At 38.9% G+C, this 17605-nt stretch overlaps 2 protein-coding genes across 8 annotated transcripts in view; one reads left to right on the plus strand and one right to left on the minus strand.

The window, feature by feature from the left end:
• Positions 1-17605, plus strand: part of LOC111269133 (uncharacterized) — a 164801-nt gene that overhangs the window by 70760 nt on the left and 76436 nt on the right. The window lies entirely within an intron of this gene.
• Positions 1-17605, minus strand: part of LOC111269129 (long-chain fatty acid transport protein 4) — a 66181-nt gene that overhangs the window by 20368 nt on the left and 28208 nt on the right. For all 5 annotated transcript variants that reach the window (XM_022848512.2, XM_022848511.2, XM_022848513.2 and 2 more), the window contains 3 exons: positions 13447-13597; positions 9892-10129; positions 375-542 (listed from right to left, as the gene is read on the minus strand). In XM_022848512.2, the coding sequence (XP_022704247.1) occupies positions 375-542; positions 9892-10129; positions 13447-13597 (557 nt within the window). The remainder of the gene's footprint in view (positions 1-374; positions 543-9891; positions 10130-13446; positions 13598-17605) is intronic.

The raw sequence follows: 17605 nt of genomic DNA on the forward strand, positions 1-17605 counted from the left end.
TTGTTCTAAGTTTTGATTGTGGCTACTTCGCACCGACTAAGGCGTATAACTTTTCCTGAAAAACGCCGAGAGCTTTTTGAGATGTTCAAGTGAACTCACGTGTGAATCATTACGTCACAATAGATAATCAGTGAGGTAACAACATTCAGTGAAATTGAAAACTATAAAACCGTAAGCCGTCTTAATTTGATACTCACAGTTACCTACAGTAAATATAACCGGCTCTTCCACAAGCAAATCCGTATAGCTCCTGTTACAAGCAGACTTTGAAATTGTTCATAAAAAAAATGAAAACGTCAGCTCATTTGCATTGTCATATTTTTTTATTTTGTCAAATGTTTGTCCATATTACATATAGTACCATAAATACGTACCATGAATGGACCCCTTGTAGTTCAGCTGTGGCCTATCTGACGAGCTGGTCTCAAGCAGCTTTTCAAGATTCATCGAATGGAGTTCCGGAGCAACGTCTGCCGTTCCATAGCAGAAAAACTTCAGCTCCTTGTTATGGGCCAGTATTTCGCCAGCAATGTCGTTCATGCCTAAAAATTGAAACGATACCATTGGTTAAACAGTTCAAGTAGAAGTAATTAGCAGCAATTGTTTGTAGCATAACATAACTCTATAATAGAAAGGGGTCGCAAGGGGTCAAGAGAGGTGCGAAACTACTGTTATTCTGATATGGTTTCGAACAAAGTTTCATTATTTACTACGATAATGAATACTGGTTTGGGTAAATTAACGTCGTCACCCCCTTTCTATAAGGAAAAATGGGTAGCAGGTTTTGTCGATAACCGTCAATTGTTAGCTTAATTCAAGGGACAATATTGAGTGATCACTGATCGAGTACAAAATATACGGAAGGCCAACGGGCCATCGGTTTCCCATACAAATTAGTGTGTGTAGCCTATGGATCGCACGGTCTTACGCTGGTCAAATGTATCTATTCTAAATACAGCTACCCTACATACGGTCGAACGCTGAAAAGGTCCTATCGGAGCTAAATTTGAAAAAGCTTCGCAACTAAAAATATCCTATTAGTCTATATAAAACTATTTTCCGGAGCCCGTCATTTTTCTGGAGCTCGCTAATCGTGTTTGGGGAAGCACGTGTGCGCTATGCAGAAGCAACATGCCGCCACATATCCGAACGCTGTGTACGTTAGTATACAGCGCAATGAAGAAGACTTGATTTGAAATATGGCCACTAATTAAATGTGTTTCATCGATGCGTTGCTCCTGCATTTAATACTGAATTTTTACTCTCAAGGACGTGTAGTATAACGACGCAAAAGTTTATCAGCTCTTGCGTTGTAATATGCCTAGCCAATTAGCTTGATTGATTTTTTAGCCAATTTCATTTGAAAGATATTCGAAATTAAACAATAGGGAGAATTGTTTAAACAATCAATAAGACATTGATACGCATTGTAGTGGTGATTTTCTTGGAAAAAAATTGTTTTACCGCGTGAGATGAAATTGTCTTGTGGGCAAATTTCCATTTCATTATTTACTACGATAATGAATACTGGTTTGGGTAAATTAACGTCGTCACCCCCTTTCTGTAAGGAAAAATGGGTAGCAGGTTTTGAAATCGAAATAATCGGGCGTAAATCGAAATACTGGACCCTGTGTAATTCCGTCAAAATTTTGATTGATCTTTTAATAAACCATAGTGACTAAATACTGGCGGGGCCTAAATCGGATTTCGTCTCTTCAAAAGAGAAATATTACATCAAGACTCTTAGTTCAAGGTGATACAGGTACAGAATGATCCAGTGTACATAGTGTGCAAAAGCTACGCCATTGTAAGTCGATCAAACTCTAATAAAACGATCATTAAGAAGCAACAAGACTCGTTTGTCGAAGGGTGTTAGGAAATAATAGTCTAAAACCAGCAAAATAGCAAATGCCGTGGAACCGATTTTCGCTTGCCAGTCGGCATTGTAGCGCTGATCGGACGCTGTTTAATATGTTTTCTAAAAACCGCTAGGCTATTGCGTGCCCAGTATGGATGGAACAGTATGGGAAAATAGCAATTTTGCAATGATTATAATCGGAAGGGTGCGCAGCGAAGTTCTTCATCTTGGGTGTAGAGGATCTTGCCACGATTAGTGTTTGATTTTTTAAAAATAGCGTAGGCCAGCATAAACATTGAATTTACGTCAGCTTACGTAATTACGACAATCTAGTTCATTTACCGGTCAATCTAAAATAAACGCAACATAATAGATAATTGCCGCCAACACGAACAAACAAGAATCTTCTTCTTTATTTAGCAGGGTGTAATGTGTGTGCCAAGACCGTCTTCGTAGTCGATAGCAGACGATTGGGGCTGTTTCTATTATTCATTTATCTAGCCAAGGGAAGTTAGTCCCGAAAACTCGAAGTATCAAACATGTAGCATCTTTGAGGATGTCGGACTTGCATGTAAAGCAGCTGGTGTTACCGGATCCTTTTTCAACCAAGATGGCGCTACTTGGAACAGTCAGGCATCATTGTCGAACTCTATAAAGCAGGAAGGAACACAAATAATCGGCTAATTTTGCAGTAAGAGTACCGTCGATGGACGAACTACACTTTTCTAAACCAACAGAAAATTGTGTTTTATTAGAGTCACTACGTTAAGCTATATTATGGAATATCTTACCATTCTTAAAGGCTGTATGGGATAGGACGTTTTGAACTTTCCCGAAGTAAGATTGCTAATTTGACATAGAGGCTCAATGAATAATCTTGTTTCAGGCCTCAGCCAACCTACCAAGAATACGTTGAAACGAAATAAGGCTCACTGTGCCGCATGCCGTTGTTATCAACAGCATACCATATATTGTTGTCGCTAAAAAAAAATGTTGACAACCGTATCGGAATAGCACAATAAGCAATGCTTTTTCACAGATGCATAATCTTCATCATAGTTACGATAGTATAAATAACTCTTTACGTCCGAATCATGGGTAACTGCGAGAATCACATAGGGTCAGTGTAATAAAGTTAGCTTTCAAGAACAACTTCTAAATGTGTCAATATTTGGGGCATTCATACCTTGGCTTCGTACGATTCAGTAAAACGTCATGTTATCGAATGGTCACCCATGACATAGGCAGTCTGGAAGTAAACGGAACATCGCCTCTTCGTGCCATAGCCGCAGATTTTAATAAAATAAAAAGTGAGAACCTTATAGTTTTCTCCAATCACTAATTTCGTCATACGAAATTACTGATCCCCACTAGAGTCCTGTTCCAGGTAAAAAAAAGACCAACGACATAAGCATAATTGATTGGTATTTTTACAGACTAGAGCAATTTCCTCTTCTTGTCAACGGTCGTTCTTGACGGTCAGATTAACTAGATGTTCGCTCACCGGATCTCCCGGTCCTCTACATATCGGGACACATGATGGGTTTGAACGGATGGTCTAGCAAGCAGAAGATAGTGCTTCCCGCTTTAGGAATTATCTGTATAGGCGTCCCCTAGCAACAGCCACCGATCTGAACGAAGGTTACACCAATAACGCAGTATCAACCTATGTGCATAGCCTTTGAGAAAAACTCAGTATTGTTAAAACTTTTACGTTTAATTTATGTAAATGCAAAAGCATCGATTGACCGTGTATTTAAACGCGGAGCATCATTTTTGTATTAGAGACAACGAGACTAACATGAATACCATAATAAACCTGTGCGTGCCAACGGTACCGCCTTTTTTGATACAGACCCATGCTCACTCTAACTTACGGTCAATATAAATCATTGCAGTTTAGAACGGGCCTTGCCATATCAAAATCATTATCGCATTCATAAATCGGATGGGTAGAGCGGTGCAGGTAAACGCGACGTTCAAGATGGCTGCCAGTTTCGTCCAGCCATTGTTTAGAAATTCAAACTGGCCGGTAGATAGGCACGTATCTGTGGTGAGTATTTAGGCAGAAGGAAACTTTAGCAGCGTCAAGAGAAAACGCCGTCTAGGCAAACGTACTATCTGAATGTGAACTTCCTTAATTTTTCGATGCAAGACAAAAATTTCGGGTGACTTTAGCAGCTTTTATAGTTGAAGTTACTTGTCACAGTAATATGTAATGTGCGCATTGCGTCAACGAGCGGCCCAAGAAGTCAATCGAGCGATTCTGCATCGGTCTTCCTCTGAAAACCACGATGTCTGATGGTTACAGAGGCTTATACCGCTCCTATACAGACGAAATTCTGGATAAATATCTATACTATACTTGTTATTGTCGTGTGATAAGATTAAAAAATGATATGGACGTAACTAAGCAGACGCAATCATATAGTAATATCAAGTGACTCGTTTAGAAAATAAGTTCTACCTCAGCCAGTTAATATTTTTGCCTAAATATAATACTTTTCGAATTTTATATCAAGATCTTCAATCTATTCTCAAAAGCTTCAATCTATTCTCTCGGCACCGTCTTCCACAATCAAGTAAATATTGTTGGAACTCTGCCGTATGTCCTTTTGTCAGGGACGAATTGGCCAACGCGTAATTGTTTTGAATCCAATTCGATTTTTCGACATTTCATATAGCCACTTGTTCCTCTATAGAGCGCACGCTATCCGGCATGGTATTCGTACTGTGAGGCCTTTTCGGTAGAAATCAGAAGTTGGCGCTTTCATTCGTTAGCTATAGCTTTTAGTTAAATACGGGAACTTAGATAAACGTCGCAGTTATTCCAGTAGCTCAAATTATGACAGAGTCTGTTACGAAAATTCCGTCACGTTGCTAACAGATAGCTACCGGCACGCTTGCAGTGATCCACCAAGGGCTTCCGCCGCCCACCTGCGCCAGGTAACGGCAGCAGCGATGCAAATATTAAAACTAAATGTTAAAAATATCGAAAGAACATAATCCCGAGATATGATGAAAGCAAACAGACACGACAGGTATAGAACGACGTGCGTTTCGGCAAGGCATATTAAAAGGAGGCAACGTCTGTAGATAAATTGTTGCTTGCGGTCTTCTACGGATCAGACGCGCCGCGATATCAGTCGTCGTGATGCTCACGTGAGCGCATTTGTTCAGGCGAGGCGCGGGAACCCGAATAAATCCGTAGCACGCAGAGACAAATTTCGCAACAATAAGTCGTCGACACACGTTCCGAGCTATAGCGATGGTATTAAGCAACTGACCACTCCTGACGAAAGTCTACTATCATAGAAGGACAGGCGTATGGTGGCGGTAAAATGTAGCAAGCGTCAAGAAAAATTCGAAAGTACAATTTTCATGGTCGTGCTAATAGTAATAATAAACTTTATTATTATTATTATTATTATAAATATATTAACTTATTATTATATATATATTAACTTGTATTATATATACGAGAGATAGTTGAACGCAGTCGACCAATATATATAGATGAGCGTTGCAATAACTTACTCTCCAAATAGCAACAAGTTCTGCCACTTTTAAAATACCGGATGGTAGATGTTGACACGCGGCTGTTTTCAGTAAACTGGAAAAATACGGGCACACAAAACTACGTCGTCCTGCGTGCAACGATACTATGGTTCAACTATAGTTCAGACAACGATAGCTATTTGGTCCAATTGCAAAAACTTGCGGTTTTTCGTATAATCTACTTGAAAATTCTGCTCGGCGGAAACGCATCTATTACAAAACAAAAGGGTTGATATATTATCGATTTAAGGATGAACTATAAATGGGCAACTTGGTAATAACTTGTCAATAAGATTTGGGGATAGGTCATTCTTACCTGATAGAAGCTCTAAAAATTTAGGTAGAACAGTTAACTTTGCCGGCAAAAGAACTGTGTCGTACAAATATCATGTTCTCATCGAAAATAACTCCCCGGAGATATCGACTAGCTAATATATGAGTAAGCTTTCGGGGTAGCTCATTTGAGTGCAGATACTCTCATTCTATCGTGCTAACATTATAAAAAACAAATAAATTTATCGCCAGCTACAATTCCTTGTTGGTCTTGTTAAGCGCTTCAATATACAACCTTAGGCCAACAGCATACGACTTGCAAGGTTCTTCTCGCGAAGACCAAAGACCGCCACACGAAAATGGGGGCCCAAGGGGAATTCCTGGAGGAGTAAAAAGGGGAAAATGACCCCGAGTGAATAGACAGCCGCCAGTCCTAAATTTTGCGAAACATCATTTTTCAAGCGCGGTCGAGGTTGTGCGAAAATCAGTATACGTACTCTATAATGATACACCTTTGATTACCTGCACCCGCCCAGTCGCAGTCTGATTTCAAAAGATAGAAGGCTGCCGAACTGTCCTTAATAAATCCCTATTATTCAGGCCAAAAGAGATGTATGGTTTCTTTGTTTTTTTTTTTTATATACATAGATGAATCAGGAAACGTCAACCACGAGTTTGTCCACAGGTCACATCCGTTTTGGATTGGAAAGTTCCCATTGCACAAACATAGGTCCGCTGCCCTTGTTTATAACGACCAAGCATCAAATGAAAAACGTTTTTGTTTTTCATTTAAAACGACTCATTGAAGTTTCTGAGTACCTTGTGCGTAACGCAAAAATGCATTGTTGAAAATGAAGTTAGTAATATGTGTCCCTTTACCTCAATTGTTCACGACGATAATGGTGGCTATATATGACGTATCCTAAAGTCAAATCACTTACTATTTTAATCGAGGTTAAAATAAGTTCAGGAAGAGGCTTGATATATGTACAAGTGACATGTTTACGTAGCTAATAGGCGAAGAACTAAAACAACGACTTTGTAGACATGTATTGTATTAGTCATTAATTACTAAACATGAGTCTGTAGTTAATGCCTATTCCACTAGATAAAGGTGACTTGGCCATGAGACGACGTAAAGGGGTTGCTAGAGTGAGGTAAATTCGCAAATTGAGGATGCCACGACCAAATCATAAAAACACCTGGGAAATCTTCCTTCAAGCAAACGTTCAACAGGAAGTCCATAAAATATGATGATGCCTGGAATCGAGCTGCGTCCAATGTTACCTTTGCATAGCTGAAAGTGTGCATATTTTAACAGTAAACACGGCGTTGCTCAATAGGTTCGTAACTTTCCGAGGAAAAGAGTGTATTTGAAAGTTTGGAAGGCGAGTATATACACTTTGAAGGTAACCACAAAAGATCGCAGCTTTCCAGATATCATGGAGGACTATACGGTTAATTCGCACAGCGAAAAGTCAAGACAGAGATGTTCCGAAAAAAGCGTTTAATGGATTCACATGCGTCTGCTACTTAGCCTGAGATATAGCAACAGCCTATGGAAGAAAGGACATGTTTCAGGTATTTTTATAGTAATGCTGATCAGTAAACTGCTCAGTGACGTAAGTTAAATGCAAAAGCTTGTACAGTAATGTCGATTATGTTTTTATCATCCTTGAGAATGGAATGAGAATAGCCCTACGTGCGGAGCACGCGGGAATACGTAGGTATATAGATTAGAACGCACGTATATAGTTTTCGCCGCAGTCAAAAGCGAGTGTTTTTAATGAATCTCAGTTGACTGATGGTAGGTTCAAACCACTCGGAATTAGAGTGAGACAGTCTATTCTCATAAGGTCGTCCAGGGCTTCATCATCTTTGCTTTCAATAATTATCTTTGTAGTCCTAGTTGCAGAAAAAATATCCCTTCTTCTATCAGACGGTGGCTCGGATGTTAGCACTGTTGACTGTGTCTGTTAAAACGATTTCCGAGAACAAACACTATTTGTGACTTCATTGAGGTGAACGTTATTTTTGCAAGGATACGGACTTCCCATACGACCTAGCCTATCTTACCGATTACATTTTGTTAAAAGAATGTTCAGCTCAATATAGATTTCCGTTACGAAAATACAATTACGAGTATATACCGCCGATCTTTTGTATACCTTCTTTTTAAATGGGTTAAACTTGGAACTTATGCATGAAATGGAGTCATGTTTGCCTAAATTGAGTAAATCTATGTTAAAGTGGCTCGAAGAGTGGTTGTCACTAAAATAGCGTCACATCTATGAATATATCATAACTATAGAGCTCTCTTCTCTGCTAGTCATTAACGATCGTACTTCAAGCAAAGAGAGTCAATGAAAGGCTTAATATGCGATACGTGCCGCACCGTAAAGAGATATTTCGTATGTGTTAAGTACGCTACGATTGTGGCGGAATGTACACGACTTGAGATGCACTAATCTTATTTTCAAGCTGGGTATAAGGATCAGGGCAGAATTTCCAGATGTGCAACGGGTAGTTTTGAGTTACCTGCTTACATTTTGATTGTGCGTTGCTTGATGTGAAGAGCTTGATGTGATTATGTGAGCAATAGAAGGCTGGAATGAGGATAGGGCAGTTGTTTCACCAAGTTGTTAAAAAAGCGAGAATCTTTGTTGTTCCCACAAGATTGACCTCCTGGGGCTGTTGCGAGCAAACGATATACCTGACAGGGACCTGTGATTCGCACTAGCGGAACGTGACAGGGCTTTAAATAGGTCTGCCTGTTTATTGCCTTTGGGGCAACGTTTTATATTATTAGAAGTTGACAAGCGCTCTGCTTTCATTGTTGATTGGCAGGGGAATTTACCAATAAAGCAAATGGTTTGAGCCCCGGGGGGCTTCGTATATATGTAAAAGATGAAAAGATAGAATATGAAAGTAATAACAAGAATACCCATATATACATTTTTATTAGCTTTGTTATTCGCGTTTAACTTAATTATTCTGCGCTTACACATACTGCTCTGTAAGGAGAATATCTTCTTTTTAATAATTTCTCATTATTCTATAATAAACTTTTTCATTTTCCTTTACAGGTTACTATTCATTTAACGTTCCATATCTATTTTCGTTACATATTCCAATACGTTAGATTTTTTTTATATAAAAATAATATAATTTATATATAGGTATTCTCATGACCTTTTAGCAATTTTAGCAATTTTCTTCCATCTAATAATTTACTTTTTGCTTAAATTCAGAGAGTAATAACGGTGCGAGAGAAAGAGAGAATGCACGAAACAACTATATCCTAGCTTCTTATTTAAAAAAGAAGCGTATTGGACCTATGTATGTGAATCACATCTAGATTATTTATAATCTTTTCAGCTTTTTTTTTTTTTTCACTAGTTTGTTTGCCTATTTAATTAATATTTTTTTTTATTCAAGTATGAATCTAGTGCTTATTTATATAAACATTTAGAAAAAAAAATGACGACAACGACTCGCTTAGACGCATGTCACTCACTATTAATTCAAACATATCCAAAGCAATAAACTTCTCCCTCTCATTTGCTGGGATATTTACGTCTTTCTGTTCCACTATCGTCAATCCTAAAATTACCCAAAATCCACAGATCATATACTGATGATACAAGGTAACTAGAAACATTCTTTTTGCGGACACGTAAGTGTCTAACGGAAATAAATATAATTCTGGTGGCTGTCCCCCGCATCCACACTAGTGTGCCACACCGACCGATTCTTACCACAGTCGCTGGATGCTAACTTCCAGGAGAAATGTATCTCTTTCTTCATGTCTTGTCAGCAAGTGTATTAAGAAAGAAAAGAAAAACTTACTTGATCGAAATGAAATATTTTGGCATAATAACTTGGATAGAACTAAGGATGCTTATGTCTTTTTAGGCGCCCGTAATAGCCTAGTGGGAAAAATATTTGCCTGGCAACCTTGGGAACACCTCGTGGCGCAGGTTCGAACCCGAGCAAACGGGACAGATCCCGTTTCGTGCGGCGAACCAGCCGTCCGATAGAGTGCCTAATGGCAACACCGGACGTAAAACATCGAAACATAGGGGCATCCACCATATAATTCGACTATCTCAGGCACGTAGAATTTCAAACGTCACAATGTTAACGACGATTCGACAATATATTTGCGATTGATGGTAATAATTGTACGATTAGCCACCCACCGGAAGCCTGGTTGGGTCCGAAAACGAAAGCCTTTGCGGGTACACTGGACAGAGAATGGACGAGTGGTTGTAGACGCAGATTGTTATTGACGAGGGCAGAAACAACTCCAATTTTCGAGAGGCCAAGCCACATCATGACGAACTCGGGTCGTGAGTCCATGAAAAGGCACACCTCATCGCCAGGCTTGAAGCCCAACTGGAGGAAACAATTAGCCACTCGGTTGGATTGCTCCTCTACCTGCAAAGACATTGAAAAAGCCAGTTTAGATACACGCTAAAATACTCCGTAACTATAGAGCGAACCAAAGAAGATTTTAATTACGTCTCAAAACGCTAAAAACAGACACACACACACAATTGTATATCATTTTTTCACCGCACAACTTATATGTTTATAATATTTATAATGCTGAAGTTGTTGTGAGCTAATGATGTCACGCTTGTGCAAAGCACCGTGCAGATCCAATTGGCCATATTAACGTTTATGTACGTTAGTTGTTTCCAATAGAGCGTTGGAATTTACGAAACACGAATGCTACCAAGCTTTAGATACTGTTGAACAACAGGGCAATAAAGGCCACTGAGGTCTATTGTATTCATGAATACAATGTACCTCTATTTATTAAGTACAACTATTTATTAAGTAAGCCACTTTTCCCCACATGAACCCTAAATAACAAAATCAAAACCCTAATTCGGGACATACAACTAAATCAGCCTAACACTACTTTTACTCGATTATAGGCCAGTCTTGGAGGTAACTGCCTCGCACATTTTATGTTAGGTACAATGCACCGTCGCTGTTTGCTGAACTTCGCGAATACGAACTTGAACAAAATGAACATCAAAATCGATATCTGTCATATACCTCGCTTTGTATCGAAATGTTTACTTACTATATAAGTAAATATTTCGAAATTGTTCTCCAGTGGCATGTTCAACATATAGTTATAGAAATTGCGGGATTCATGGCTAACAAAATTTGAGAAACGTTCAGTATTGAATTGGTAGAAATTAGTAAATGGCCCGCTCAGTACAATTTACTGATAGCCGAACTTGCGAGCTATGGCAGACATACTTACGTTGGAGAATGTCGCGTTGGGTAAGTTATATCGCTATAGTTATCATATTCACTGAAACAATAACGTATGAATATCCATTGTATTCTGCCAATTGTAGACTACAAATGTTGCACCATTAACGACAATCTCTGAAAAGCGTCAACGTCCGTTTACTCTGCGCCGAGCTCACTAATGCACGCTATCTATTGGGTTGTCGAGAACGTATAAACGGTAAAAAAATAATGTAATATTTTTTTACAGTCTATAATAACATTTATAAACTGAATATGCGATATTCTGCCATTTCTCTTATAACACCATTATCCCATCACTGCGGAACCTTTGAGTGTTCTGGGCGAAAAGTTGTGACAAGTTGTGTGAGTTTCGCATCCCTCCCCTGAAACTAAATTAACACCGTTAATTCCATAGAGACGGAAACAGATGATAGTCTAATGGTGCAAAATTCGGGCCATGCGGCGTACCCACTGAGATTTTTGATCCAACTTCCCCAGACTATTCCCGATTAGCTAAAGATGTATGTGGTTTGACATTGTTGTTCCAGCAGATCTCTTGCTGGTTGTCAACAGTAGGGGTCGAACTCAATCGTTCCGCCAAGTGGCAGCAACATAGGATGCACGGTTCCTTTTGCAAAACACATAAGAATCGCCTTTTTTGGCATGAGTTTAAGCTCTGTAGAGAATATTTTTTCGTGTTTTTTTTTTTCGTTTGTCATTCGTGATCGGAGATGGTTCTATTTCGCTGCGTCTCTGTAGCGTTTTGCAGGTAGGGACACGATCGAGTAAGTTATATCGATTCATGCAGCGTTCAAACATCAAGCTCTTTTTTTCGAATTAACTTTCTACAAATAATTTAAAACTGTTTAGCAGTGGATATTTAGTTCCTTAGCGACATTATAGCCATGAAAATGTCACGTAAAAAATTCGTCAATTTTTCCCGTAATTGCTCGAGTGGTACGAAAAGCTTTCTTCCCACCGAAATTTCTAGAACGAAAGCGAGAGAAACGTCTTTGCCTATAAGTGGAACGTTCTTTTTATGGACCTGGGCAGCCTTTTTTTGCCCTAATCGTAATCCAATTGCGAAATGTAGGGAGTGTTTATAGAAATTTCACTTGTCTTCAAGGCATTCTACCTTCCGTCTAAATAGAGGTATTCCCACAATCTGAGTTCATTTTTCAAATTTCAGTACTCAAATGATACCGAGCCGGTATTAGCTGAGACGCGCGACTTGAAAGCTATAAAGAGCTATAGAAACAATGAATATGTTTGAGATATATATACATATACAGCTCCGATGGCTATAAACACTTCGGTGTTTCTGAACGTGCGGTACAGTAATAACCCTAACTTTTTAATTTATTGCAATACTTGTAAAAAGAAACACCTGTAAATAGATGTTATTTGTTATTGTTTTGAGATAACAGGGTTAGTTTATTTAGTACGAAACCATAGATGAATCTGTCGTTCCATACTGAAAGGCCATCAAAACGATAAGTCTATCACAATAACAGTATATCGTCGAAAATTTCGAAATTAATTATGTTTACAATCGCATTATGTAGCACAGACTACTTAAAACGTATAGCTTAGAACTTTTCTCCAGCTGCAATTAGCTACTGTAAAAGCAAACTACGCTCTCAAGCAGAAGGTCAACTTTGCTACGTAAAAATTAACAAAATTTCAGATACGTATTGTGACAGTGTCAGCTTACCGTTGTGTACCCGGTGGGCGAGTCAGCTGAAAATCTTACTTGCACAACATCACCATGTCTGTCTGTACATTAAGAATGCGTGTACACTGATGTTTAGTCAATTGTGTTACGAAGACATCCACAAGTGACAAACTGCATATGTGTATAAATCGTACTTACATCAAACACCCTTGTTTTAGACACGATAGATTCATCCTTAGCGAAATTTTTAGAGATCCACAAAAAACTACTCAATCTATCCGCTCGAACAGGTACCAGCGTCATCTAGCCATGTTTTCGTGGAACGGACTAATTATAAACATAAGAAAAAAACGCCTCTTTCTACTTTTAGAGATTAGTTCAAATATCGCTCTTCATCGCCATATAGTGTACCTTGATACGCTAAAGTCCTTTGCTGGGTGTTTGCTGCGTATACAAAATCGAATCGAAGCAGATATATATATATATATGTATATGTGCATATATGTATATATAATTAATAAAAGCAATGTACTTACTTACCTATTGCTATCGGTGTTTATAGCAGTGAATAATACCATAGAGCCTAAGTCGTAAAGAAAATTGCAACCGGATGGTTGGGCTCGCGCTATGAATATACATTTGTTAAAATATATATCATAATGAAATAGGTCGAAACGTCAGAACTGGGACAATAGGAGTATATTCTAAAAGTACGTTATGGCTTATTAAGGAAAAAAATTGACTGCAGAACGAAATCGCTAAGTAAAAAGAACGATCAAAGGATGCCCTCCTGATAAATCGTCACCTCTTTGAAGGTCCATCTAGTATCATCACAGCGAAATGCGATCCGATTGGGCCATCTCTTAACGCTTTTCTCGAACAGTTCTGCCACCGTACGATTGTTCCGAACCGCGCTCCTGAAGTAGACGGCCGTGTGTAAGAGACGTATCAGCCCCCTAAAAATAACCAATCATAATAACAATTATGATAGAGGTAGATGAGAGAGAGTCAACGTAGCCATCTTGCACCGGCCCGTCGGGGTCCAACGGACTTTATCTTTTAATATTTTTATAAAAGGTACCACTATAGCCATAGCTTGCATATGAAAAGCAAAATACATCACAAAACTTAACCATTTTAGAACGGTCGTAGCATAAAATAGACATAGCTTGAGCAGAAGAAGTTATCGTGCAAGTACACATATTGAAGGTAGGCTGTAGAAATTCACATGTTGGTCTCGAGCTCGCAGGCCCTAATCGGAAATGAAATGTAGGACGACCGAACTCGGACCACGTCTAAATTATAGCAAGCCTGTAGTCAATCGAGAACACATGCGGATCTGGCAGCCGTAGGCCCGTTATTTTTAAAGCTAGTATCAATAAATTCTGACCTGATACGAATCATGAATCTTATCAATTGTCAAAACATTTTCTCAGAGCGTAAAATGATAATCTCAAGGTCAGACACTGAAGCTGGATGCCTAAGAACCAGAGTCATCCTCATCAAACATTAGGTACGTTATCTTTCTGAAATACGCTCGTATCTGCCATAGCTGTAACAATCTACGGAATTATAACAAGTTACACGACCTTACGACAAAAAGCAACCTTACTATTGTGTTACTGATTACTTTCGCTGATATCTTTTATCGAATTTCATTGTCGTCTGCTTTAGATTATTTCTATCTTCACTAGGAAACAAGGCATAATCAGGAGCACGCGATTCTTGTACTATAGCGGAAACCGCTCACTTACGTCCATGTTTCTCTTCATCTTTAATTATAGTAATCTCTCAAACAAATACTGGAAACGTATTAGGATAAAATCCACTGCCAATAAACAAATAATGTAATGCTTCTATCTAACTGTGTTGTCAGATCCATGTTGTCTCCTGGGACAAGTGATTGTTGACGAGCGAATATCCTAGGATTAGATAGAGGCAATCTTGAACATTATTACAGTGGACGCTAATCCACGACTTGAGCCATTTGACTCAGACTATCAATTTTAGCCTCCCGCCCTTGTCTGGACTACGTGGTGATTCGTCCAGGGATTTCAAGAGCCGGCATACTCAAATCGACACTGTGCTTCCTACAAATGATCTTGTAGTACGTAGCAGACGTCGCTTTGATATTCAGCAGGGCATGACTAGTCATCGCGCCTACGTGGATAACCTAGGGCAAGATGTCAGCGTTCGATGGAAGCTATCAAATTTTGACGCGACAATCGACCTAAAGCAGTGGGCACTGCGACTGGATAGCACAGAGCTATGACTCAATTCTATTGGGACGCTCTTCTATCACCTATTCACGTGTCGCTGAAAGCCTATATCTCGAAGACTGTGGTAGCAGCCAGAACAACTGAAGGACCAGTTAAGCTCTCACTAAAAACCAGCCTGGCTCTTTTCGATCCTAAGATACCTTTTAACATTGTCGTTCGGTAGTTTCCTCAAATTTTTTACAAACAAAGCAAACCACACCCTCAAACTGACTCAAGACTACTATAATATAAAAAATCACTTATCTAAGCAACGTAGAAAACTTGCAATGAAGTTTTGCAGCTCATTTATGAACATCGATCTAATTGATGTATTGCTTAGATTATTTCTAACCGACGCGCTATGCCGTAAAAGAGTATCGTCACTGTGAATTATCATGAACTAGGAAACCCCCTGTCTACACGCTAATGGCGAGCACTGTAGTTTATATTACGTCCGCTATAGCCTAACTGTGATCCCGACTGTGGAACTTTTGCGTTAAAAGTTAGCCAAATCCACGGTTTTATATTTGCAATATTATTCGACAATATATTGTGCAATAACCAGTCTTTATTCGACCTGAATATATGCCTAAAGCGGTGTAAGTACGTAAAAGTTGTGTAAGCGGTCAATGTTTTCAGAGGTCTAGCGTGACGTCTGGATGCCCTTAGCTTACTAAACTAAGCCCTTTGACGTACGTATTTTATGTAAGCTTTCCCGCCGTTATTTATACCCGCTTAAAATATACGCAAATGATGTGAAAATATACGGGCGAGTTTGTGATTCGTTCACAAGCGAAATCCATACAGTGAAGTCCGCTAGACTTTCATGAGTGGAACGGAAGACTTAACCTAGTGTTGCATGTGGAAAAGTGCGCCATTTTACCCATTAAGCGTGAGAACAAATATACGTGACGCAAATCTCGGATCTCAAGGTGCAATGAAATAATATCTAAGTGTCATTACGTTCAGAACGTACGGCGGACGTTGTGCTTCACGCAACACAACGTCCCAAATGATATCTGCGCAGCGCGAGTGTCAAATCCAGGTCTAACGAAAGGTAGGAGACTTCTATTACAAGTCCGGAACACACCGGCAAAACGAGGAACATTCAAGTGTTATGTGATGAAGATTTTGCTCAGTTACCTCACCTATTTTGGGTCGTTTGACGATTATTGAAATTAAAAACTAGAAAAAAAACTCCATCGTAAAGTATCGGTAAATTATGTGATATCAGATTCAAAACTGGCATAGATGTTTCGAGATTTTGTAATGTAAGATTTTTTCCCAGCGTGCAATATGCATCCCAAAAATAAACGGTACGCACAAGTCTCATTTTATAAAATTGTACCAGACGTTTACGGTGAAATGTGAATATATGTAAATTATCTTATTATGATTATTATAATCATGCGGCCTTTCTTCTTCCATCTACAACGCAGCTGCAGCCGCAGGCAGAAATTTACGACTTGTTAAACCATAGGAAGAGCCTTCGCTTATAGACTATTTCTTTTGTTGCATAGTTGGGTTGATTAAGCCTTATGATGCGTCAAAAACAGGTTGGCCAAAAGATCTTTCGAAGTTTCTCCATGCAGTCAACAATGGGATTACATGCGGCTTTGTTGAAAGATTTAGTTTTCGACAAAGCTTTTAACAAGTTCCTTGTTTAATCTTCCATTATTTATCGTTGAATATTTTTTGCGCCTCACACGTTTGTTGTCGGCTGTATTTACAACCGGTACAAAAACCATCAACAAATACATTAACCTACTGTGGAGTTCATTCACTAAGAGCTCAATTGTTTCAATACGAAATAGCTAAACAATAGATAAACAAGCGTTCGCAGCTCGATTAGATACTGAATCAGATATTTTTTTTCTGCAAAACTCTAATATTTCATGGATCATTTATCAAATTGAAGTAAAGGAATCTAAAGGGGTTATTCTAAAGCAGGTTCTAGACGCTTAGGTTTAGGAGGACACATATCTGTATGCATTTATAGTATGTCTGAATAAATAGCATGTCGCAAAAATACCTATTGGTAAATTAGTCTTGTATGATACAACAGCTTCAATATGCCCATTTAAATTAATCTTCTAAAATAATGTTCACAAATTTGCTAAAATGGGGGAAATAACTTCGTCTCCAAGCAATTCGGCATCTATTGGACCCGTTCGAAGCCCAAAAAGGCATCTAAGAATATAAAAGACACAAGCAAAAGAAAATGATTATGTAGATTTTAAAGTTAAGCTCTAGTAGATCTGTTGTTGTTGATGGTGGCTTATTGCTAGTTTTTCTGCCAGCAACGGTAAAAGTCAGTGACTTTGCTAAGCAATAACAATGCACGATCCCTTTCCACCTCTCGCCAAACAGTTAGCATCACCTTCTTTGGCGTCCGTTTACGCTTTCCCATAGCTTACGATCGATATTTCATCACCTGTGATAAAGACCTGGCTCGATTTCGTTATGTTCTTTAGTAAAAGGAAACACTATCGAAGAAATGGTCTTGCGTCAGCCGCTTTTTTAAACGGTAGTTAGCGGTAATGGTGGCGGATGTTTAATCTTTTGACCATCTGATGGTTACCCAAGGCTCGATAATGATTTCGTCAACCCACTCTGAAATCGGTCAGTCACTACAAGGGGCAATTTATATCATCTCGGATATGTCTATCCGGTTAGAAAACGGCCAATACGTTATCGATGGGCTAA

Source organism: Varroa jacobsoni, unplaced genomic scaffold, assembly GCF_002532875.2.
Source record: "Varroa jacobsoni isolate VJ856 unplaced genomic scaffold, vjacob_1.0 scaffold_1356, whole genome shotgun sequence".
Taxonomy (NCBI): Eukaryota; Metazoa; Arthropoda; class Arachnida; order Mesostigmata; family Varroidae; genus Varroa; species Varroa jacobsoni.